The sequence below is a fragment of the Sander lucioperca genome, chromosome 6 (genome assembly GCF_008315115.2).
Source record: "Sander lucioperca isolate FBNREF2018 chromosome 6, SLUC_FBN_1.2, whole genome shotgun sequence".
NCBI classification, from domain to species: domain Eukaryota; kingdom Metazoa; phylum Chordata; class Actinopteri; order Perciformes; family Percidae; genus Sander; species Sander lucioperca.
In genome coordinates, this window is record NC_050178.1 from 19206799 (window position 1) to 19233360 (window position 26562).

The 26562-nt window shown below is 41.1% G+C and overlaps 1 protein-coding gene and 1 long non-coding RNA gene across 3 annotated transcripts in view; one reads left to right on the plus strand and one right to left on the minus strand.

Annotated features, from left to right (window-relative positions):
* Positions 1-21669, plus strand: part of LOC116034517 — a 41922-nt gene extending 20253 nt beyond the window's left edge. The window contains exon 3 of the long non-coding RNA XR_004101128.2: positions 21578-21669. This is a non-coding gene — a long non-coding RNA (uncharacterized LOC116034517). The remainder of the gene's footprint in view (positions 1-21577) is intronic.
* The window catches only part of rspo4 (R-spondin 4), a 61801-nt gene that overhangs the window by 11826 nt on the left and 23413 nt on the right, over positions 1-26562 (minus strand). For both annotated transcript variants that reach the window (XM_036001984.1, XM_036001983.1), the window contains exon 4: positions 21572-21778. In XM_036001984.1, coding sequence (XP_035857877.1) covers positions 21572-21778 — 207 coding nt within the window. The remainder of the gene's footprint in view (positions 1-21571; positions 21779-26562) is intronic.

Here is a 26562-nt window from a genome sequence, read left to right on the forward strand (position 1 = left end):
ATCTGCGCTGGTTTCTACGTTAGGTTGATAAATGAGGGCTACTGTGCATGTAACAGTGGGGAGGGTAATATAGAACTAGGACTCAGCCTATATAGTAGAGAGAGACTGGACGTACTCCGGTTGGTAACTCAGTTCACATCGACAGTACATGCTAATAACTTCAGTCTTGTGAAGAGAACCATCTGGAAGGGCTTTGAAGCTGAACCTGCTATTCAAAAGACCCTTTTCTTTATCCATTTCTGCTCAAGACGGCGAGCTGCTAGCCATCAAGGGGGTAAGCTTCTCCTCACAATGCGCACCTCCTATGGCGCCATTTTGATGCTAACAAGCACTCACCCCCCATTAGCATCCCATTGACTGCCATTCATTTTGACATCACTTTGACAGCAAATAACTTTACATCTGAAGCGTTTAAAGACTCTATTTGTCCACTGTTTATTTCTAAAGAAACACGACAATGTATAAAAGGCTCCATTACCTTGTATCTCACGTTATGGCTCCGTAGTAGACGTTTTTGTAAAAATAGGCTAATGATTGTGTCATAACCATGCGACTTACTGTCGCATAGTAGAGGAATTACCGTACAGTACAGGAGAAGCTCACAGGCAGTTTCGACTTACATTAGCTGTTTAAGTTTAATTACTAATGTTAACTAGCATTTTAGTTAGCAATAATTAGCCTGTGTCCATGTTATCTCCTTACATATACCTACGCTCTCCGTCTCTGCAAGATTGGGAATGATTGAGATTTCTCTTGACACAAGACTTACAACTTTCAGACAGGTTGCTCACGTCACATTTACGTCGTCTCTCTCAGTTGGAGGCTGCGCAGTAACGCTCGACGCTCACCGGAAAAGTACTTCTAATATCCTTCATTGATCTCCGTCCAGAGCAACGGGATCTGTTGGTCCATTCTATATACAGTCTATGCTAGCCATCCACTGCTGCATTGCTTCCTTATTTCTTAAACTACGGAGAACCCGAGGCCCAAATCACAGATCACAGAACGTGCATGCGTTAATCGTGCATCAAAAAAAAAACTGCCGTTAAAAGGAATTTGCGTTAACTCGTTATTATCGCTTTAATTATTATTATCGTGTTTGGAGCCAGCTGCTCGCGTGAGATGTAGCAGTGAAAACTTAATTCCGCGCTGGAGGCCGGCCCGCAGATTGCTTCTCACACGTCGCTTGGAATGATATTTTGTTGTTTATCTCTCACGTCAGAGGCCAAAGTGATGAGGAGAGAGTTCAGTTGTGTGTGTGTGTTTACATCAGACCACATCGCTTCCTAATCTCCCAAAACAACGGAGCTGCCGAAGGCCCAAATCACAGAACGCACGTACATTAATCGCGCCTTAAAAAGATTTGTGGCGTTTAAAGGAGTTTGCGTTAACTCGTTATTATTGTGTTCATTTTGACAGCCCTAGTCAGCTGTCAATAATAGTTTTTAGAAAGAAATAAAGTGGGAACCCGGCAAAATCGGAATCGGCAGGTCAAACTTTTCAAAAGTCAGAAATCAGAATCGGCCAAGACAATTGTAATCGGTGCATCTGTAGTCATGACATAACAGCAATTCAGTCTGATGATCGGGCTAATTTCCTGCCATCTTGACTACTGTAGCTCCTGTAAGGTTATAGCCGATCTTTACCGTCTGCATCTGGTCCAATTGGTCCAACATGCTGCTGCGCGGTCTCCTGCTGGCACAAGAAGAGAGAGCACATCACCCCTGTGCTGGCCTCTCCTCACTGGCCTCCTGTGCAGAGAGCTGATTTTAGGGTCTTATGCTTTGTTTTCAAGGCTCCTCAGCGGCTAGACGCTCCATATATCTCAGATCCCTTAACCCTTTTAAGTCTGCCTCACATCTCTTAGGTTGTCTGAGGTGGTTGGCTATTAAACAGTCTGGGCTGAAAGTGGAAGCTGTTGCTGCTAGATTGTAAAACCTCTCGTGCTGTGTAGTGGTTTACCTCCACTATCGACTCCCAACGCATTTCTGCCTCTTGGCATTTGGTTCTTTTGCTGTTAGAGTATTAAGTTATTGTTAAAAGTTGGTGTTGGTGTCTATTTTCATATCAGTTGCATGATAACATGCCTTTCTACAAGTTCAAAGAGGCTCTAAAAAATCTTCATATTGATAGAAAATGCATTGAAACAAGACTGTTTTGGGTGAGTTTTTGACATTTTTTACAGAATAACACTTTTATGCTTATGCTGACATATTGAATATAAAGTCATAGTCAGCTAAGCTAGATAAAAGTAGCAGAAAATACATGATTTCCCTCCGAAAAAGTCTGAATACTTGCTAAATTTTAGGTAAAGTTGTACTGCAGTGAAGTACAAATGTGGCCACTTCCCACCTCTGATGTGTGCATCCAAAAACACACTGACCACACGAGTCCAATCAAACCTGTGTGACAGGAGAACAGAAGATCTTTACATGCAACACCGCTCACCTTTTAACACACACACACACACACACACACACACACACACACAGGGACCGTGAACCAGATGGAATGTAGCTGGTATCATGAGAGTGAACCATCCCTTAGCCATCTTAACTGAATCAAGCGCTGAATGCGTAAAAAAACTGCCCTGCTCATCGCATAACAACCTAACCACAGGCAGGCTACACACACACACACACACACACACACACACACACACACACACACACACACACACACAAATTCCATATATATATATTGTCTGAAACCATAACACTAACCGTGCGACCACATCACAAGCTCTTCAGTGGATACACTCAGTTTTTGGAGGATTGTCCTGATGGTCAACTTTTCTGTTAAACAATGAGAACAGACAGCAAACTCTTCTCTTATGTGTTGCCAGTACTATACTGTTGACCTGAATACGCCAACGGCAAAACATTAGCATGTTTCAAATACCGCCTTTGAATTTCTCAGCTTTAAAACTGAACAAATTTGTAGGCAGGTTTGGTTGTTTTTGTAATTAATGGAATTTCCTGAGAGAAAGGGAACATTGCATGTGTTAGTGAAGATGAGAACAGAGAAACTTTAAAGCACCCATATTATGCTCATTTTCAGGTTCATACTTGTATTTTAAGGTTGTACCAGAATAGGTTTACATGGTTTAATTTTCAAAAAACACCATATTTTTGTTGTACTGCACCGCTCTCTCTCACTGCTGCAGATCCTCTTTTCAGCTGGTCTCTGTTTTAGCTACAGAGTGAGACCTCTTTTCTTCTTCTTCTTCTGTACTATCTTTGATTGCACTGCACATGCTCAGTAGCTCAGATGTAGATCATGTCAGCTAACTAGCTCCATAGGCAGTAAAAGAAAGGCTGTTTCTACAACTTCGGTCGGTTACAAGGCAGGATTAGCTGGGAGACTTCTAAATGAGGGCGCACATGTAAGTAGTTCTTTTGTAAATTATGGTGAACTTGTGTGTGTTGTAGAAGTGCTTTGCTAGGTAGCATGCTAGCGTTAGCATGCTAACGCTAATGCTAACGCTAACGCTACGAGCTAATGGTTGCGTTTAGCCTGCTTGTTTCGGCTTGTGACGTCACAAGTCCTGCCGATTTTGAACAGCTCACCCAGAGACTGAAGGCAGGACACATTCAGAAACCGTATCTCACTCTAAACAGCATGGATGGATTTTTTTCAAAGTTTGTATGTGTGTGGAAGCACTAGAGACACAACATAACAACCCAAATCCCAGAAAAAGTGATTTTTTCATAATATGGGCACTTTAAAGGAAGTAATGGGCCACTGAGATAATTCTTTAAAGAGTTAACACCTGTTTAGAAGAAGAAGGCCATGGGGCACTCTCAAAAGCCCCAGTAAAAGCAAATCATTAATTTAGATTTTTTTTTAGGTCAGTTTGTAAAAAGTAAAAAAAATAAATAAAACACATTACTCCTAATGGTGTTTAGCCATGCAGATAATTTATGTGTCATGGTTTTAAAGGTCCCATGGAATGAAAATTTCATTTTTTTCAATATTAATGTGAGTTCCCCCAGCCTGCCTATGGTCCCCCAGTGGCTAGAAATGGCGATAGGTGTAAACCGAGCCCTGGGTATCCTGCTCTGCCTTTGAGAAAATGAAAGCTCAGATGGCCCGATCTGGAATCTTGCTCCTTATGAGGTCATAAGGAGGTTACCTCCCCTTTTTCTGCTTTGCCCGCCCAGAGAATTTGGCCCACCCATGAGAAAGAGAGAGACATCATGGCTTGCAAACAAGCAAAGCATGGCAGTTGGTCAAGGCCACACCCCCACCCTCCACCTTGCCCCCCCCTCTCTCCTCCTCAATAGCATTTAAAGCTACAGACACAGAAATGGCACGTCCTAAGGAAAGCTCATTGTGGGACTGGCTCTAGTGGCTGTAATTCTGCACCAAGGGTGAATTTCAAGAAAGAGACTTCAGATACAGTATTAGGGGAACACTAAGGCCTATATAAAAGCATCCAAAAAAGCAGCAACCTTTAAGATATCACCAACCAAATGTAATGGAGGTAAATGTAACCTTTGTGTTGGGACTACTTCTGTGTTAGGAAGCGAGGAAAACTGTGCTGTGGATTATCTAGACTATCCAGGACATTGTTTCTGGAAACGTTCCTGTTTAGATCTTTGATATTGTTGTCAACCGATAAACAGCAGCATCAGCAACATGATCAAACACGTAAGACAACAAGTTTACATTTTCCTCAAGTGACTAGAGCCAGACAAGCTGACAAGTTTATTTTAAAAAAATCAGCTTAGGCTCTATTTTCACCGGACTTATTACCCAGGGACATCTAGTAATTTTTAATAATTGCATTGAGGTCATCTGTGATCTTAATCCCATGCGAATCTGCCATGTCTGTAAATTGTCAAGTAAAAATTTAGCCGCAAAATTACCTACCATATTTTGCCATAAACAGAGGTCGTATGATAATATTAGTTCCGTGCGACTCGGCGTCTCTTTGATTTGGGGTCATATTGGCTGCATCGGCAATAATAAATGAAAGTTTTGACAGAGCCTTGCATCATATCCAGGGGGTTAATATCACAATTTGTGAATTAAATTTAAGTAAAATACAGACTTCAGCCCTTTTCGCACAGTATTACCAGGAGACCTCATATGATTTAGAAATTACCCCGTCACATCTGTGTTTCATGCAGCGCATTCGCACGGAATAAGCAACTCTGCATACTACTTGTATTCTGTATGGCTCAATATCATCATGGCTAAGTGAGAAACATGTATTTTCGTGATATGAATGAATCTTTAAATCAAGATATCTGACTGAGATGTGGCTACGCCTCAGAGGGCTAAAATTGACTAGACAAAGACGAAAAGCAAGAGGATTTTTCAAAAATGCTGGTATTATCCTCTTGAGCTTGTACTGACTCAGAGTTACACTCAGAACCACATGTGTGGGGGGGGGAGTGCTGTACACCGGCATAACGGGTGATAAATCCACATGAAGATATAAACGGCATGGAGCCTTGTGGTGCCAACGCACACTGAGAACAGTAAAACCAACTGTGGGGTCAGACACAAATATGCACCCTTAAGGCTGTTTTACGGTTCTGCGCAGGCTCCACGCAGAGCTTTCGCTGTAGCCTACATAAGTGGCCTGATGTTTATACTTGTGCGCTGGTGTGTGCGTCGAGCTGGCGTGTGTGTGTGTGGGGAGTGGGTGATAGAGCGAGGGATCAGTGAGAGAGTGACGGCGATTAGCTCCCGAGCGAGTACTGACTCCAGAGTCATAGTGAGAGAAACAAAGTGTCTCCCCTGTGTATTCTGACCACGGTGGGAAATCTGTAGCAGGAAAAGTTCACCCTCTCCTTGATTTCATGTTGTTTATGGAGAAGGAGAACCAGGAAATGAGTCGGGGGAAATGCAACGCTACCAAGCCACGGCCGAGCGATGTGCGTTGCCGCGACGTGTAGTTAAATTTTTCGAGAGGTGCACGTCAGGCTACGGCGTAGGGTCCGACGTAGACGCAGAGGAATCTGCGGGGGTACGCCGTCGATTCGATGCACAACCATAAAAAGGCCTTTACATATTAAACACAAGCAAATACACGGGACAGCAGAGATTACACAAACCGCTTCAACATTTAACTGTTGCAGCTCTGAATGCAGACTGGAATTATCTACAGTAGGTTGTACTTGGTGTGCATGTTGAATCAATGCAGAATATAACATGCAGGGTTGCATTTGGATTAGTCTCGCATTGCCAGACCTGTCTCCACATCGCTGCGGAGTAAGGTCTGGCTAGTCCACAGATACATTCTGGGATAGGGGGAAAAAAAACTCTCTGATTGGTTTAAAGAAATGCAAACAACCCAATCATCTTGGGCTGCGCTAAGCTCCGGACGCAGCGACAGTGGCTATGCTAAATAGTCTCAGGAAGGAACTTGTTTTGGTGGAACATTTGCACCCTGCAAAAGAAAACAACACATACAATATTAAACAAAGTTAACTGTTCACACAATAAAGTGACATGAGCTATTAAATTAGCTGGATACATTATAAATAGTTAAACGTGCTTTGAGCACAATGCTAATGTCAGCATGCTAACAGGCTCCCACTGACAATGCTAACATGTTAATGTTTAGCGGGGATAATGGTCCCCGTCTTAGTTTAGCATGTTAGCATGCTAACATTGTTAGCTAAACACAAATTACAGGTAGTTTTTGCAGGTATTTGATCATAAAACAAAGTATTGGCCAAATTAACGACCCGATGATGGAACTAGAGGAAAATTCAGGGGATCACCAATGTGATTTTAATTCATCTCGAGGGGAACATGAACACTGATGATACTCCATCTAATAGTTTTTGGTACACTCCACTCAAAGACACAAATGTGAACCTCATGGTGGTGCTAGAGGAAAATGCAGGATCAACAAAGTCATTAGGATAAATTAATTTGGCAATTTTATGACAATCAATCAGATGTTAAGATATTTCACAGGATTAATGAAAACTTTGACCTGCTAGGGGTCACCAGAGAAAAACTAATCCAAATCCGTTGGCCTCATCCTCTGGGGAACATGAACGTGGGTATGAAATGTCACCACAATCCGTCTGGTACAGTAGTTGAGATCTATCTGCCTTCCCAAGGGCCATGCATGGCTTAACATTTTCTTCTTGTAATTGTTTTGTGTTGTATTGTGATTCATGAGTTAGGTGTTTTCCTACCTTGGCTGCATGATGCCAACCAGGGCTGCACAATATGAGAACAATATGCGCTACGCGATAGCGCTGTTGAATATCGAGATAACAATACTGCTTACGATAAATGAAACATATTAAAGTGCACTCAGCTCTGCCTTTCTGCTGCTGTCAGTATACTGCTAAAAAAAAAAATTATTTCCACCATTATTTAATTGAACAAATTGAACACTGAACTGAACACCAAAGGCGCCATTGAAAAATGGCCCACATTTTCTGATACTCTCTTTAAACTAACTCAAAAGAGTGTCTTTCACAATGTGTCACAGTCTCTTGCGATGCTTTTATTGGGCAAGTTCATATTGCGACGATGACGACGAAAAAACAATTTATTGTGCAGCCCTAATGCCAACATTCTGTTTCAAGCTAAATGCCTTCTTTTTTTTATCAAAACTTTCCCCAGTGTTTCTCACCCAGAACGTAGTGGAAACAATCCTCTGGACCTAACCTCCCTTTAATCCCCTAGATGGGAATATTTCATAACTAAAAGATAACGTGCTGTGTATATAACACAAATATGGTCACGCACAACAGGAATGTCAACATCCAGCGATGCTGTAATGTAATGTCGTACCTTTTTACAGCACGTAGATGTTTACCGACTCAGACGTTCTCTCATACGGTGTACCAATAGATACCAAAGGCTTGTGTAAAAGTACCACAGCAGGTGCAGTAGGAGCACGTCTCTGTTATTACATTAAGAAGTACATCCAAACTCATTTACTTTAACGAGCAAGTCAAATAAGTCTTAATGAGGTCTTCTCAGGGATCACTGGGTAGCTTCAACAGATAACAGCTGGGGAAAGGGATGCCTGTGAGTGGTTAAATAATCATAGAAGCAGACCGACGGGGCATCTTTGATACATTCAGTACTTCAAAACAGTGTATACAGGACCACCCATGGAGCATACTGAATCTCTAAAATCTTTATGGTCTGATAAAAAGTGTATTAAAGTACATTGAAATGGACTGAATCCAGCCAAATTTAATCAGTCACACTAACACGAAACCTCATGAAGACGCCTGGAATCCACCTAGAAACATACTTTTCTCATCTCTGCCCACAACTGGGAAAGGAAGAAAAACAAAAAAAAATTCTCATTACTGGCTTTCACTCAAGCCTGCCTCCAAAGCACATTAAGGCGTAAAAGTGAGAGAGAAAAGAGTTAGTGTGCAGCGATCTCCTTGTTCTCTAATGAATACCTGTTGTCCAGAGTTTTTAGTTCCCCCGAGGCTGTCTGCACCGCTATGCACTAACTCGCATATGATACTCGGGAAAATGTACTTTAGCTCACTGTCTGTGTTTTGTTAGAGGACACTGTAAGCTCTACCCAGATCCATGTGTTGCTGGACGACAGGGCCACTGAATTTTGCACTGTACAGACTGCATATTGAAGTAGCAGTGCCCCAAACAGTCAAATGTTAAGTAAATCCTTTTCTGTCAGGCAGGAGTTCATAAAAGCTTGTTCTTTGCAATGTAATCCAGTCCCTTTTTATTAAAACAATGATTTTTTTTCCCTTCTGCCCTCAACAAATATGACAAAAATATTGAGTTGTAAAATTGACATGCCTAATAGCTCCTGAAGCCTTCAAGCTGTATTTTTAATGGCATTTGGATAACTTGGATCAGAGCAAGTATTCCTCAAAAACGCTTCTTTGAAATGAGTTTCTAACAAGGTTATATTTGTTTGTAACCTACAAAACCATCAACACTAAAATCCATCTACATCTACAAAAAACGGTACTCACTACATTTCCAAAAATGTAGTGAGTACCGTTTTTTTTGCAAATAGCAGTTTTCTTTAGAAAATGGGTGATGCGGAGCATTTTAGTAAAGCCACTGTAGCAAAGCACCGTCAGAAGAGTGTGACTCGCTCTGAAACGTGTTTTAAACGTTTTTGTAGTGTTCCCTGGACACAAACCAGTAAGAGCCATTAAAGCACCCATATTATGCTCATACTTGTATTTTAAGGTTGTACCAGAATAGGTTTACATGGTTTAATTTTCAAAAAACACCATATTTTTGTTGTACTGCACCGCTCTCTCTCACTGCTGCAGATCCTCTTTTCAGCTGGTCTCTGTTTTAGCTACAGAGTGAGACCTCGTTTCTTCTTCTTCTTCTTCTGTACTATCTTTGATTGCACTGCACATGCTCAGTAGCTCAGATGTAGATCATGTCAGCTAGCTAGCTCCATAGGCAGTAAAAGAAAGGCTGTTTCTACAACTTCGGTCAGTTACAAGGCAGGATTAGCTGGGAGACTTCTAAATGAGGGCGCACATGTAAGTAGTTCTTTTGTAGATTATGGTGAACTTGTGTGTGTTGTAGAAGTGCTTTGCTAAGTAGCATGCTAGCGTTAGCATTAGCGTTAGCATGCTAACGCTAATGCTAACGCTACGAGCTAATGGTTGCGTTTAGCCTGCTCGTTTCGGCTTGTGACGTCACAAGCCGTGCCGATTTTGACCAGCTCACCCAGAGACTGAAGGCAGGACACATTCAGAAACCGTATCTCACTCTAAACAGCATGGATGGATTTTTTTCAAAGTTTGTATGTGTGTGGAAGCACCAGAGACACAACATAACAACCCAAATCCCAGAAAAAGTGATTTTTTCATAATATGGGCACTTTAAAAAGGAGTTCCACAGTATTGCAGGAAAATGATGTAAAACCCTTTTGAAATAAAAGATTATGAATTATAATTCTGTTAATGATGAATGGGATTAGTAGACTTTTTCACCCGCAGGATTGCACCTACATGAAGTAGATTATAGGTTCAATACCATTTCACCAGTGATATTATACTTATGATTAAATACATAATATTAATACACTATATTGGAACTTACGCATTTATTCTAGCAGCAATTTTCTCCCACGCAAATTCTCTCTCTTTTGCAGCAGCAAAATTAAAGAAATATTCTATTAAAGAAATACATGTTCAAACTCGCTGTATGTGCACATGAGTATTTCCGCCGACCATTTTGTTTGTGGTTGTTACCATGGTGAAACGTAGTATCATGGCTCCATTCATGCTGCATTTTTATTGGTGGTGCACACGCTTAACTCTGAGTGAACCTACTCTGAGTTGATTGAACCAACTCAAATCAGCTGTTCTGGAACCGGAAAAAAAAAAAAAAAAGAGTTTCCCATCTCAGGGTAAATCAACTCAGAGTTCAGGGTTAGACTCAGAGTTTGTTAAACCTCTTTCTTGAAACGGGCCCCTGATGTTTTGTGGACTGACTGTTGAATATTTAGCTCCACATGTCTGAATTCACTGAGGGATAGTTTAGATAGTTCACTTGCTGCCAGAAGTACCCACTTTGTCTGATGCACATATGTTCTCAGTGGTGGACTGCGGTCAAACAAAAAAAACTGTCCCTGGAAATTTAAGCCAGCTGGCCCACCACCCCCAACCCACAGATACCTTTACAGATCCTGCTCTGTTTCCTACAGCACAGATACACGGAGAACAGTATGATTACTTACAACAGTATACAACCTTTTTTTTAAGGTCAGATTTTATATACAGTGTACATTAATGTACATTAATCACATTAATCTGTAATATACATCTCAATTGTTGCCATCAGTTACTTCTAGGCTTTCTGTCAATGAACATTTTACTTTCTAACTGAGCCACAAGCACCCCTGTGTGGTGTTGGCCAGGCAGACTAATGCAGGAATAGGCAGCACAGCATGCTTAAGTGTATACATTCATGCTGGAATCATCCAAAGGCCTGCAGCTCAGCAAGAACAATTCCCACCATTCCTGTCTGTTCAGCAGTCAAAGAAATACATTTGTCTCTGTCCAGTATGAGCCACAGACACATCATAGCGTGCAAACCACACTGGATTTTTAGGGCATTTCATCAGGATTTTTTTTTACGCTCCGTAAACGTGCCTAATCTCCACAGCCAGCTGTTCAAATTACACAAATCTCTGACTGTATCTCTGGTCTATATGTTGTGATCCTATTTCTATAATGACTGATCAAGGCTGTCAGTTTCACTTTGAGCTGCCCACTGCCACAGTGGCCATATACAGGACATAAAGTAAATGACACAATAAAAAAAAACTATATTCTGTTTGTTTTAGCATACTCCTCATGAGCCTACTTTTTGTCCATTGAGTTCTGAAGTTACTCAGCCTGGTAAAGACATTTTGTCCTTTCAGCAGCTGATCGTACAGCTGGTTCTGAGGACAGTAAAGCCATTACCGTTTAGAGTCAGTGTAGCTCAAACAGATGGATGCTTCAGTATTTCAGGGTAAGAGAACGGAAAAATGTCTTTGAAATCATATCCATGATCCTCACACATAGACTGAAAGCCATGATCAATCAACCTCATCTTCAATGTAGTTATTTTCACATTTTGCCTTTATTTGAGCATACAGAGTAGTGGGAAACATGGGGTAATGACAGTGGTGGAATGTAACTAAGTGCATTTACTTTTAAGTACTGTACTTAAGTACAAATTTGAGGTACTTGTACTTCACTTGAGTCTTTTCATGCCACTTTCTACTTCTACTCCGCTACATTTCAGAGGGAAATATTGTACTTTTTATTCCACTACATTAATCTGACAGCTTTAGTTACCAGTTACTTTACAAATTAAGATTTCTGCACACAAAACACATCTGATGTTTTATAATAAATTAAACTACCCAACTAAACATAAGCCTAAAAATCAAGCTGAAATGATTAGACCATTAAACACTTATTTGATTGACAGAACTGTTTGGATCGTTTCAAGTTTCTAAAATGTGAGTATTTTTCAGCTTTGAGTACTTTTACTTTTAATACTTTAGGTTCATTTTCATGATGATACATACATACCTTTACTTAAAGGTGCTCTAAGCGATGTCACGCGTTTTTTAGGCTACATTTTTTGTCACATACAGCAAACATCTCCTCACTATCCGCGAGCTGCCTGTCCCCTGATCACACTGTAAAAAAATGCAGTCTCTGTAGACAGCCCAGGCTCCACAAACAGCAACAAAAACAAACTGGCCAACATGTACCACCAAACATAACAAACAGTCTTCCAGCGTTCCAGCCAATAACTGACAAGAAGGATTTCGGGGTGGGGTTTGGTGGGGTTTGGTGGGGTTAGCGCATGGAAGCACGGAAGGGAGGGAGGAGGGGACGGGATGAGGAGGAGGTTTGTTTGAAAATACTTTGAACGTCAACAAGAAGTGCCGTCACCCAACATCGCTTAGAGCACCTTTAAGTAACATTTTCAATTCAGGATTTTTACCTGTAACAGAATATTTTTACAGTGTGGTATTAGTAGTATTACTTAAGTTAAGGATCTGAATACTTCTTCCACCACTGGGTGATGATGTACAATAAGAGTCAGATTGGAACTCAACATCACGGTCACCGCAGTTCAAGATGCTTGCCTTGCTGTGCCACCAGGACGCCCCAAGCTATAATTGTATTTGTGCCTTAACACCTAAATTAGCAGAATTCTTTTGTAAGAATGCCAGACCAGAAAATGAGCTCATATCCCCATATAAAATCTGTATAATAATACTGTGTCCCTCCAAATATAAACCTGTTAAAGTCACACGTGGTCTCTCTTCATCAGTAATGCTGCTCCAGAAAGTGTCGCTTGTTAACATCACAGACCGTAAAAATGGTTCTCAAGTTTCTAGCTGCGGGGAAAACTCTTGTAAACAAATTTTACTAAATGTATGCATGATGACAGAGATAACATACTGCAGATAGAACATCCCATGCAATGTAATATAGTACAACTGTCCTGCAGTGAATACTATGTTTATAAATCAAACATGTTTAGGCATTTTTAAACCATTGGAGAGTTTATACCACTATATAGTCATTTTTGGGAGTGTACTTCTGTAGTGTTATTGTCTCAGGGCGTATTCAAGCTTGGCCCAGTTGCCTTGAACTGTGCACGAACACGATTGTCCCCCATCCCCACTCCCCCGCTGACCTGCACTCACACTGCAATAAAACATTCAGGGCCAGAACATGCTTACATCATTACGATCCGATTTTATTGTTTGAAGAAAACAGGAAGCGAAGCGCTCTCGTACAGCACAATGGAGTCCATCAATTACTTTGTGAGTTTGTTGCTTATTTGGAGTTGTCTGGGGCGCAACGACATATGGCCCTCTCGCATGCCTAACAGGTTTATTGCTTATGCAGTGCGTGTCGGTTCCTTCCTCGGGCATGTTAAGCGATCACACTGATGCGTACTGTGCCCGAGTCTAAATGAACCATGCACTGGCCACCTCGTTCAAGCCAGCCATGGCACAGTTAGGCGTACCGTGCTCGGGCACACTAGTCACACATACCAGACTTTGGGGTCGAATGTGCTTGGGCACGGTGTAGTGGCAACTTGTTAAAAACGCCACTAATTGCAGGATGTAACGGGTTCTGACTCATGAAGACCACCATGTCCAACTTCAACATGCAAGGCTATCCAAAAAATGTACCTTTTGCTGAAACTGACTTTCCTAAAATACACAGTGATCTACAATCAGCAGTACAAAAAAATTGTTGCTCCACATTCTGCTTTGTTGAAGCCTAATTTACACTAACTCAACTTACAGAAACCAACTCCAAATTGTCCAATAGCAGGACAGACTACTGGAGAATGAGTTTTAATAGGCCAAAACACACATTCTACAACATTACCTAAATTGTAATGCATATAAGGCTATATATTTTAAATGTCATTAAACAATTTACCTTTGCAATGAAAATAAAATACCAAAAACTCTGAACAATACACCTTGGCTCCTACACACGGTACACAAGTGTGAGTGCGCCCTCAGTGCATAATGTTCACACATTCGCAGGCCCACAGGACAAAAAACAAAAATGTTGTTCAGACTTGTGGCCATTAGGTCATCTGTTGGTGGATGCCAGCTGTAATGGAAGCTGTCAGGCTTCAGAAGAAGGCCTTTTTAGCCCAGTGGACTCCAGACATTAAACATCTCAGCTACTCACAGAAGTATTGTGGATGGTGGATTGATTGATGTGTTGCTTTTCAAATTGAAACCTCTGTTTGATTGATGCCCTCACAAAAAAATAAGTCTCCATGTGAATTTATATTTCATAAATATAGAGTTTGTTTTGTTTTTACTTTTCAAAAGTCAGTGCACTCATTTCCTGTTAATATTATAGAATATTAGTATGGACTTAGCACACACTCAGAGACTTATTGATCCCAGTAGACAGCCCTGTTCCGTGTCTACACATCGTGTTTTAAACATGTTTTGGGCTAGCTAGCTGTGGTGTGCAGAACTATGAGTGTGCTGTGTGACTGTACCAGGCCTGTGCTTGATGTGCTTTTTATTGCATTTAGTACATTAAACACTGAAGTACAGCTGCAGTGTTCTCTTCCTAAGAGGAACCACTTGTACAAATTAAGCTTTGCTCTCTTTTTAAGCATTCAAAGTACAAAAGTAATGACAAGGCAACAAGCCACCAGGGACTTCAGTTTTGTATTATGACATATCCATTCATTTCTACTTTACAGGATTTAAAAAACAATATGCCTCAGCACTAATGGACTAATAATGAAGGATGGATGTTTGACAGTAGAGTTCAGCCACAGTTGTTTTAACTTGTAATATGGATGCAAAGGACTTTGACCATGGTTACCACAGTTTTTCTCCAGTTTACATTTGTGTTACACTGTATCATAAAACACTAGCTGCATCTTCTTTCAATTTTAATGCAGGGGGAATGCATTATGTCCTAAAGAAGCGCTGCACTGCCGCTCTTTCTTTAAAAGGGAAACGAGTAAATCAGTCCGATTATGGGAGACTATCACCACCATAAATACAACTAATAACCTTTCACACTAACACCAAACATGTGTCTGTACCCGCAAAAGTCATTTTAGAAATGTATATGCAGAAAGAACCTAAGAAAAGGCTGTGTGAGTTATCAACATGTGGACCGAGTACGTATAATTACACAGCTTCTAAATTTGCTTTTCCTTCCCAGTTATGCTGGCTAAATTTACCTCCAATTGATTTGTGGTGTTCTAAACCCCAATGGATAAAAATACTTTGGGCTCTCATCATGTGTTTTGGTTGTTTTGTTTATGAGCTGAATACTTACCACAGAGAGTTGTAAAAATGCCTTCTTTTGACTTCTAAATCTTTTAAATCCTGGTTGATTGAAAGCTTACAGAATCCACACGTTGGAAGGTATGGAGCCTTTATACCCCGCTGTGAGAGGGTGAATATGTCACTGTTTAATTACCATCCTGTACCCGTGGCCTTGTCTGCAACATTCCTATTATCAAACATACTTAGTATGTCAGCAGCAATCCTCTAGTGTGAGCAATGAAATGGTCATGGACTGTTCTCGAAGGTGCAGACCTCTCCTGTCGCCTCTCCATCAGCTTCTCAAAATGTACGCTGAATTGTCTATTTTACAAATATTAGTTGTGCTTTATGTGGTTGACGTTGGACAGTGATGTCATGTGGCTATGAGTCCTTCATCAGGATCAGGAAATCAACACCAGTCTCCTGCCGACTCTGCTAACCTCCTCCCGACTCTGCTAGCCTGGGCTAGTTAGCCAGCTGGACGGTTAAGTTGCAAATGCAGCAGCACGGGAGAGGAGAGATAGAAGAGCTGCATCGTCTATAGTGAGGTAATCTCAGTCTAATGTTAGCCTACATTGCAAAAATATCACCATGCATTCATAACCTCGTGATTCAGTGAGAGTGAGCCCAAAACATCGGAAAGTATGTTTTTGTGACATTTCTTATTTACATTTTGTCAAAAAGAAAAATCAATAGCAAACGTCGGTCTCCTTGGCTGTGAACCACTCCTGGCGTGTGCCCATGGATGTATTAAGAGCGCGCGCCTAGCAAATCCGCCATTATAATAGTAATCCGCCATCAAACAAGCGTGCCTGCTTTTAAAGGGAATGTGAGATAGCGCTCTGATTGTTTTTTTTGCACGTTACGCCCAAACCACACCTATGAGTAATGTAGCTACTTCAGACCAACCCATTTTAGATCCACCCACAAAGCTACTTGTGTTTGGCGTTTGATACTTGCGTTTCAGATAGTTGAAATAGGTCCCCTACTGTTTTAACAAAGAAAACAGACAAACATGCTCTGACAGGATTTGGGAAACAACAAGGAGCTCTAAGATGTGGACTAAGTAACGTAGACTAATGGTGTTCCATACACTATAACTATAACTGTACACTACTACTACTGTTTTCTTTAATAAAGGGTCAATAAAGTTAATGTTAATTACAACATTTGAATATTTTTACACTTTGAATTTTCATTCTTTAACAGATTAAACAATCGTTTAAACAATCGTTTGACAATCAATCATTGTTGAACTTTGGGAATGATATTTTGGTGAAGAGAATCCAAAAAAGGATCCTTTACTAATATTTCAGAGTTTTCAACTGCCTCTCACAGTCTTAATTTATACTTAATTTATTATGTTATGTTATTACTTTATTATGTCTAAATGTATAGGTCCTCAGTGTTTCCCCTATAATTGTACAGGCCTTGTACAGGCAGGTGTAGAGGTCTGTGTTGGTATACTGTAGCAGCCTGGTGTTGTTTTCAGGAGATTTAAAGGAGAACTATGCAGTTTTCGCTTAGCTTAATTTACCTTAACTGAACAGCTTCAGAGTCATTGGGATGGTTATATGACTTTTCGAGTTGAATGGTGGTCGTCTCGCTCCCCCCTAGCACCTGTGAGCGGAAAAAACACCCTTGCAACTTTCGGCCAGGGAGCCACTGGCCTCAGCGCCAGGAGGTATCGCGTGATATCAGGTCTCGCGATGTAACGAATTGCTTCAGCAATGGAGTTTTTCACACTATCGTCATGGCTGAGCCGGCTAAAAAGAATCAGAAAGCTAGGAAAGCATGGAACAAAGAAAGAGGAAACGGCAGACTGACCGAGCAAGGAGTCAGACACAAGTAAACATAGGAGCTGCCAAATATCTATTCCGAAACTGTAGGGGAAGCTATATAGAGAAACCAGCCAGCAAAAGCAGGAAAACAGCGAAGAAATGGCCAAAACTGCATAGCGCCTCTTTAAGAGTGAACAGCCGTGCAAAATGCCACTGCTGGCGCGGGACTGGCTGGCTGAGTCCTATTTGAGTCATGGTGGGGCATTTAAAATCTCTCTCCCAAAATCTGCAGCACCAGAAGAGCCAAAAAGCAAACTATATCACAGTACCACATGCACAGAACAATGGCACCTACAGCAAAGCTACAATATGCTATGTTTTAATTTTGTCACACTCCCAGACACGGTGCATAAATGTTCTTTTAGCCTCATTGCATTTAAAACAAAGGAAGGTCAGGTATATTACTGTTGTATTTATTTACTTTGACAGGAGTTGTGAATGTCTGCATCAGCCAATTATATTGGAGTAGCTTTAAATTAGCATTTGCTGTTTGTTGGAAGCGCTTGATTTGATATGCAACAAAGTTTTCTATGAGCGGAGCATGCATTTTAAATATCAGTATCGCAGTTTATCATTTTCATTTAACTGTGGCAAGCCAAAATCTTGATCGCAATTGATATTCTATTAATTGTCCAGCCTTAAAACAAATGCAAATATATTTGTGTTACCAAGACATTCCCAGACAACGCAACAGTCAGATGTTGCTAAATTGCCAGGAGAACAACAACAAAGCCCTCTGTTTGCCCATGACAGTTTGCTGCCATCGGTGAAGAGACAAAGAAAAAAACAGAGGAGAGAGAGTGGATGGGAGCCATGTCCTTCCTCATCATCTGAAAACAATAAGACAACAAGGGAATGGGAATTAAAAGACTACAGCCGTCTAATCTGGAACAACAGAGGAATGTCAGGGAGATGCCACAGCATCCTTTTATCCCAGATGTGTGCTATTACTGTAGGTCCACGGGCCCGATCCCTGCGCCAGACTCTGCTGGATCGGATTTCTTCCTCTGCTAATGCCACTGGACATACGATCTGACAATGATAATGATAATTACCTCAAATGACATGCCTTCCATTGTGGAAGAAGTGGAAAACACACAGGCACGGACCCTCACAAACACAGAACACATGATGAGCATTACGCCCTGGACTCCTATCTCTTTGAGTTACACCAAATCTGAGAGGCTGGATATCCTTGGATGGAAGCAGCGTAAAAGCATCAACCTCTGATGAAGCTGCAGGTGGTGTGATGTTTTAAGATGTTATCTCGCAGCGGAACAGCCAACATAAATACATACAAGTCCCTTTTTTAGCCATGGGGAGCCGAGTGAGGTGGACATTATCATTCTCATCATCTTTATGTTTCTGTAATCTAATTCTAATTCTCTTCTGTTTTCATCTCAATTTTTTTTTTCGGTGCTCATGGACAGAAAGCCTCTGTGAGAGTCTGTAAATGCGTCTCTGAGGATGTTTGCAAAGGATTAAACTTCACCTGGATGCCAGCTGAATTTAGCCCTGCCCACAACATTTGAGGTTGGGAAATTCAGTCTGGACTTGATCCGTTGTGGAGCAACTATGCTCGAACCAGAGCTGTTCAGACCAATCAAATTGTCAGGGCAGGCTTTATACGATGATGAACAGATGAACAACAGTAACGGAATCAACCACGTCACCAAAGAGCGCTTGGGTTGAATTTGTTTACAACAAAGATGGCTGCCATCCTGTCTGTTATAGAAGATATCGACAGCGCATTCATTTTAAAAGAGGAACAGAGAACCGCGATCACGTATTGCCACACCCGTCCACACAACACGGAAACTGCCGCCTCTGCCTTTGCTCTGTCGAAGCCTGCCTTTGACTTGCAGCTTCTGTGACGTCTGTCTCCGTTGCTCTGATTGGTTGTAGGTCTATCCAATTGAGTACAGAGGCATTTTCTTTCCTGGTTTGGTTGAAACGCCCCATAATCACAGCCCAATGGAGCAGTATCAGACTCATATTCTGACTAGAATCTGAGTATGACGACGTCAAGCTAGATTAAACTCACTCCAACAATGCAATTAAACAGCAATAGCAGTAGGTTGCCTGGTTTGATTTTAAAGGAATAAGAAAATAGTGGTGTCCTCCGGAACTCACAAAGCTTCTTGTTAGTGATGCAACTTTTCAAAATTGTTACCTCTGCCAAGGAGGTTATGTTTTCAGTTTGGTCTGTTAGTTAGCAGGGTAACAGAAAAACTACTGGCCTGATTTTCATGAAACTTGATGGAAGGGTGTGGCATAGGCCAAGGAAGAACCCATTAAATTTCACGGGGGGGACACACAAATCATTTTTTGCTTTCGTTAACAGAGCGAGATCGGGCATGTCCTTGGCGGATGTCTGCACTCTCTGAATGCCTTTCTAGTTATCACTTTTTCCATAACATTCTGTCACAAACATCTCTCCATGTGGGATTTCATTATTCCTTTTTTAAACAGATAAACATTTTGATAGTGTTTTCCTCCCCTACAGCCTTCCACTCATTCCACCACATTCTGTCATCAGAAACTCTGGTTTGTACCATGTTTGTGTCGTATTTCATTTGCCATAAACAAAATCTCCCAAACTGTGTTGTTATGATTCAAACACAAAATCACAAGAAAAACTGGTGAACCTTACATTTCCTGCCAGCAGAAGCACTGACCATAACAGATGAACTGCCCTGAGTCCGTTAACAGCACTACAACAAGATCCATGCGATGACTCAAGACTGTCCACCCGAGAAAAAGGACGCAATTGGTCTTTTCAGCAAGTGCCCCAAAATGACATACTGGCAGCCTATGTATACATTCATGTGACAACGCCCTCTAGCAGCTGTAGTAACTATGACGAGAGCAAAGGAAGAAGTCAGGGGATGTTGTTCTTGTGTGACAAAGTCTGCATAGGGGTGATGTCGGGTGGATGAGTCAGCAAAAAGTCAGACTTCAACACGGGAAACCGCTGTTTTTTTCCCCGTTTCCTACCCCAAATCAGTTTTGGTCAGGCCTTCCTCTCTCTGTATGTTGTCATTCTCAAAATCCCTTCACTTCAGGAAACAACAGCAAACTTCGAGCTAGCAGTTTTGAAAAAACAATTGGATGGTGCAACAAGGCAGGCCTGCTTGGTTCTTTCGGGGAATGATTGTTAAGATTTACAAAGAATATGTTTATGGCATTTCCTCTCTAACTGGGACGTTTTGGGACCGATTGGTGCTGTGGACATGGTACACACGGCGATACACTGGTAAGAGCATATGAAGTTTAACCATGTATCCAGCTAATTTAAACAGCTCATGTTACTGTGTTGTGTGAACAGTTAACTTCATTTAATATTGTATGTAGCGTTTTCTTTTGCGGGGTGCAAATGTTCCACCAAAACAAGTTCCTTCCCGAGACTTTTGCAGAGGCACCGTCGCTGCGTCCGGATTTTAGCGGCACCCAAAACGATTGTGATTGGTTTAAAGAAGTGCAAACAACCCAGATAATTTTTTCTCCTATCCCAGAATGTATCTGTAGTGTAGCCAGACCATACACTGCAGTGCTGTGGAGATAGAGCTGGCAATGCAAGACTAATTTTAACCATGACCTCGATTGTCCCCCAACCTTAACGAAGTAGTAATGGTGCTGCAGTTTAAATGTGATATTCACAATACAGCAGTAACAAAGAAAGAGAGAGAGAGGCTAACTGTGAAAACTAACTACATAGTGACTAAGTGACATAGGAAATTACTGTTGGCCAGAACTTGCTTTATGAAACTGAATTTCCTGAAAATAGCAAGTCTGGCATAACTGGCAGACGTTTATGAAACACCCCTTGGAAACAACAACATCATGTGCTTGCTCATGGTTGCTGAGTACAACATGTGCATCAATTACTACTAAAGTTACAAAATGTCAGTAACCTCAACAAACAACAACAAAGACCATTCCCAGTGCCAACATTACAACATGACGTTATCCATACAGTGTATTGTGGTTCTGCAGCTACGTTAGGCCTCCATCACCAAAAAAGAACCCTGATCCTTTGAAATGTTGTCTGCATCATAACACCTAGAATTACCTAAGGAAGCTTCCCTCCCCTTCTACACCACTAAGCCACTGCTGCCGAAAGGAAAACTGTTAACGTCAGCCTGCAAGTGTTAATTTGAAGTAGCACATGTTGGAATTTTTTTATAAGGTCAAATTTCTCCCACTTGGCATTATAAATTGCACAAGTGTGTCAACACAGCAAATAATACAGTACATGACCAAACAATGCAGGGAATTCACAGATGTTGGCAGCCAACGTAATAAAGAAGAAGCAGCCAGTCTCTGCTGCAGTTTGTTTGTGGTAGATTTAAAATGTATATATAATGACAATAAAATATTGCAGCCATTTATTGCAGCAACTGTTTGCATCTGTAATCTGCCTCCTTCTTTCCCTTCTCACCTGTAGGACACTTTTTCTTCATCCTGCACCTCTGTGTCTCGCTGTGGGACGGGCAAAATGATGCCGCTTTCTCTTCCAGCACTCTCCCGGACTGCACGCGCCCCCGGGTCCTGGTCTGCTTGCCCCACCTGAAGCCGCAGGGGACGCCGTCACGCAAACAGATGCTCCAGTCGCTCCACTCTCCCAACGGAGCCAGGAGACAGTCCTCTAAGAGACGAGAGGATTAAGACATTTTTAAGGTCAGACTCAAAAGATAGCATTTTACAAAACCACATATCTGAAAAGAAGACAATCTTGGGGAAAACAAGAGGATTGCAGAAGCCAAGTACTCAACCAGTTTCACATGTGATGAATCCATGGACCCTTAAAGGGTAATTTCGTTTTTTTCAACCTGGACCCTATTTTTCAATGTATTGATGTGTAAGTGACTAATGTGGACAAAAACCTTGACTGAAAAATTGTCCAGTATTGAGTAAGAACACTGTAACCGGCAGCCGTGAATTTTAATCATATAGAGCAAATGTGCATCGTCAGTTTGCGTCCACTAAAAGTTCTGTTTTTGCGGCTGACAGGCTCAGATTATTATTTTAAGTGTCTGGTATGTGTGTTAGGTAAGAACAGAATCTATGCACACTCAAGAACACTATTATTATGAGAGCTGACATGATTGCCCAAAATAAGTAGTTATACTGTTTTCATTATATTTCTTTATAATTTTGTAACTCATTATTTTCATTATTTTACACATAATTATATGTTTGTTTGTTTTAATAAATACGCACTACACTTACACTTCTGCTCATTCGTAAATCACTTTGAATTGCATTGTGTATGAATTGTGCCAGGCCTATATACTTCATCAGTTCTGCGCCCTTCTCCGGATACAGCATTCACTGCATGAGTAAATACCATAGACTGTTAACGGTCTATGGTAATTGCATTTCATGCATCGGTTTTATTTACTGCTTTGTATGCACTGCTGACACTTCTAAATACAGTATGATGTCTCTTTTTTCGCTAACTTCTTGCAGCAGTACCTCCACTTCAGAATTACTAAAGTTTTCCTTTCTTTTGAAGTTGAGGCCTCCACAGTCTTTACCATGTCTTTTTGACATTTCTCTTAAGTGTGCACACAGCCCTGCCATCTCATGCCCTTTTATGGGAATTAACGGGGCGTTTACCTATGCTAAGTAGGAGCAACGGGCACAAGCTTTCAAATTACGAAGACATTGGGATTCATCATTCTAAGAACAAACCTGCGAACAATTTTGCTGTTTGAGAACACGTCATGAATCTTAGGAACTTTTATTAAGAACAAATTTAAGAAAAACTTAGGAAGATATTGGTGAATGAGGCCCATTGTTCCCATCAGTCACTTAGACACCAGTCTGGCTATCACCAGACCAAGGTCAATCTTTTAAGATTGAACATTAGTCTGGGGAGTCTGCTCTGTATTTTCTCTGCACAAGAGGCGTGTTCAACGGGCATAGTTCAAATGACTCTGTACGCAATTGGATAGACATTCAACCAATCAGACCAACGATCCGGGTGAGGTAGCAGCAACAACAGCATCAACGGGTTGCTGCCATGGAGTGCTGCGTTTCGGTGGCCGGCTTGTTGAATGTAAACAAGAAGCTGCTTGGTCGCTTTTCTATCGTCATCGTGTTAAACCCGCCAATAGCGCGCCAGGTGGATAAGCCAGTTTGTGATTGGTTCCCGCAAATTTATAACGGAAGCAGGATAGATAAACGTACAGGTTTCCAGTCTGAGCTGCAGATCGAAATCAAATCGCCTGGGGGCTGGGCGCCATCGGGCTGGGTTTACCCAGTCTCCTTAGACACAACAATATAGGAAAATAGGTTGGAAAAAAACCCGAAGTTACCCTTTAAGGTGCTCTCAAAGATGAAGAAAATGGTAACAGAAAAGAAAAGTTCTTCAGGCACTTTTAGGTGAAGACCATAGACTGTATAAAACATGGATGTAGTCTCCAGGATGTCCCCCATTGGTTTCTGACAGGTGAAGACCCCGAGAGTTTGAAAGTGGTCAGCCTTTTTATGCCCGACTAAATGAAGACTTTTAACATGCATTTTTCATTCTCGGTTTAAGAGTGCCAGAAGATCTTTCCTTTAATTGAAAAAATAATAATGTCTTATTGTGCTTTTCAATACATAGATTTGAGAAATGCAAGGACTTAGATAATTAAGATAAATCAATTACAACCACAACCCATTGAGTAGTAACAACTTATTTAGGCTAATATTGTCTTCAGACCCCTCACAACCACATTGCTATCATTTAAAATAGATGAATGCCAGCTGAAGCATTAATCACGGGACATTAAACTCAGAGTGACTGGTTGCTGATGAGTGATGTCACCCACAAAATCAGTCGCCGCAAGTTTTTCCACGCGGTCCACAACGGAAAAAGCAGCAGACTCGGCCAAGACGGGCCAACATTTCTTGGTAATTATCATTATCGTTGTCAGATTTGGGGTATAAAATAAATAGATTTTCAGTGACTGTTTTTTTTGGAGTTGCTTGAGGTGTGTACCAACAGTGAGACATGAAACCTTAATATCGCCATGAAAACCAGATGTGGTCACAATGCCAAGGAACAACAGTAGCTGCAGATGGTGCACGTGGACAGCAGAGGGGGAATCTGGAGTCCCGAACAGCACCGAATGATAAGTGAGTTCAACAATATATCACACTAAGAAGGGATGGATGATGACACAACGCGATATGAAGATACACTCTAAAAGGTCATGCATGTGCAGAGTACATGCGTGTCCACGGAACCAGACGAAGATAGGAATTAGTTCTCAGAAGAATTCTTTTTAAATATTTCAGACAAAATGTCCCAAAGGCAGAACTTGTAGCTTGGATGCGTCATTAAGCTGTCAGCAGCATTCAATGTGATTAGAAGTTTGCTAACTTTGATTATGTCACTTATTTGAGAACAATGTTTCATCTATGCAAAAGTGTTTTAAAATTATTTCTTTGTTTCTCTTTGTTTTCTTGTTTAATGGTCACCACTGACACACAGTGTAATTCACCGAAACGGTGCAATATATTAAAAGATTTTTTTAGACTAAAATTGGCTTCATGCTAGATTGGAAAACCCACAAACTGATAAAATGCTCACACATGAAATACTGCAGAAAAGTTGCCAGAGAGGCAGATGTAGCCCAGGCTTGATAATGACACCCCTATATTATTTTATTTTAAGGCATTCCTTTTATTTTCCAATAAACTCTATGGGAGAAAATAGTGGAAAATTATTTAACTTTTCACTTATTCTTTTGTTAGCTTTGATGGGCTAGATCACTAGATTTACGTCTCCTCACGTCCCTTTTGGCGCCTGCATCGGGACGTAGGAGGCTGCCGTTATTCACTCGAGCGAAAGAGCTGTGCCTAGATCCACTGTCGTCCCGGGGTTAAAGGCAGTGAATTACGTTTTAATGGTCAGGTTTTTGGTGGAGATTTGAGAAATGCTACGCAGGGGAGGTCCAGTCCACAGAAGGATATTGAACCACATCAACTCCTGAGATCCCAGAGATCTCCAGAGTTTAAAAAGATTCCCAGTCCAGTTGGCTGGGTGGCGAGCTACAGGATCGAGACTCTGAACTTAGACGGATTGCCTTGAATTCCTTCTTCATGGTGGTAGGACAAACAGAACCAAAACTCATATGGGCCCCAACGTTGAACATCTCTGAACTCACGTCATCAAAGAACAATTGAGCTCATAGAACTGAAAAGGGTTTCTTTTATGTGCGCACTTTATTATTTTAGTTAGTTATTTTTCATACCTGTTTTGTATCTGTATGTATGCCACATTTCTGTGTATATTAATACACTTCTCAACTTTATCCTGGTCTCTTAGTTTCTTTATTGACGTTCAATTCTCTGGCTCTTAACAATCTAGTTTTCTTCTGATTCTGGTCCAAATTCACACTGATATCAACTACATAACACTACTACAAGCTATTTCATAAATGTACATTCTTACTACATTGTAGTGGATGTTACACAGGGTTACACAGACCATGGATAAAAGGAAAAGCACTTTGCGGGAAAGTGTCTGCTGTTCAATAAATCTCTCAGGTTAGTATCATTGGTGTGTCCATTGCAAAGCAGACCTGCATTTTATAGCTGGCTGGGGGTCAATGCGCTTTTAGTTCACACACTTTATAACAGGATACAAGCCATTGAAGGTCACACAGGTGTTAAACGGTGTACTGCAAGTAGGTTATTTGGGTTTCAGCGTTCTCAGCAATAAGTATATTATGTGCATTCACACTATAATTCTGGTTTTGAGTCTGTGCTGTAGCTTCTACACGTGATCAGTCGTAATTGGATATGCCAGTGTCAGACTTTCACCTTTTTTCAGCACTATTACATCATTTATCAGCATCATTTCAATTTGACTAACTGACACATACATTTAGCAAGCATCTAGGCTACACACACATGGCAGACAGTGATCAGAAACTTGGATAAGGCGTTTACATGCTGTAGTATTCCAGTTTTTGTTGCATTTACTAGCATGTTCAGCTTTCTCAAAACTGCTATAAAGGCGAATGCAGGTGACTGAAATGAGGATGCTGAAAAAATGATCGTAAACTGTCCACTAGTGTGCCTGCAGTCGCAGAGTAAGACACAGTTTAATGGATAAAGCTGGTGTTGTATGTATTTTTCTTATTGTCAACAAATCACTCAAGCCTCAAACCCATTGGTTCCCACTGAAGAAATACATTTTTACAGCTCAACAATAGCTCACAAATATATTGTTGCATTTTTTTAAAGGCTCAGTAATTTCCTAAAACAGCTAGCCACTGTAGTTTTTAGCAAACATTACTTAAACAGAAACAGGAGGAAAGCATGCATTTGTTGGGGACTATTTTCAGTGGTGGATTAATCCACATTTGGTGCTCTACTGAGTATTTGTGGCAGCAGGACGCTGTGTGTAGCATTGAGTCAAAATAAACTACA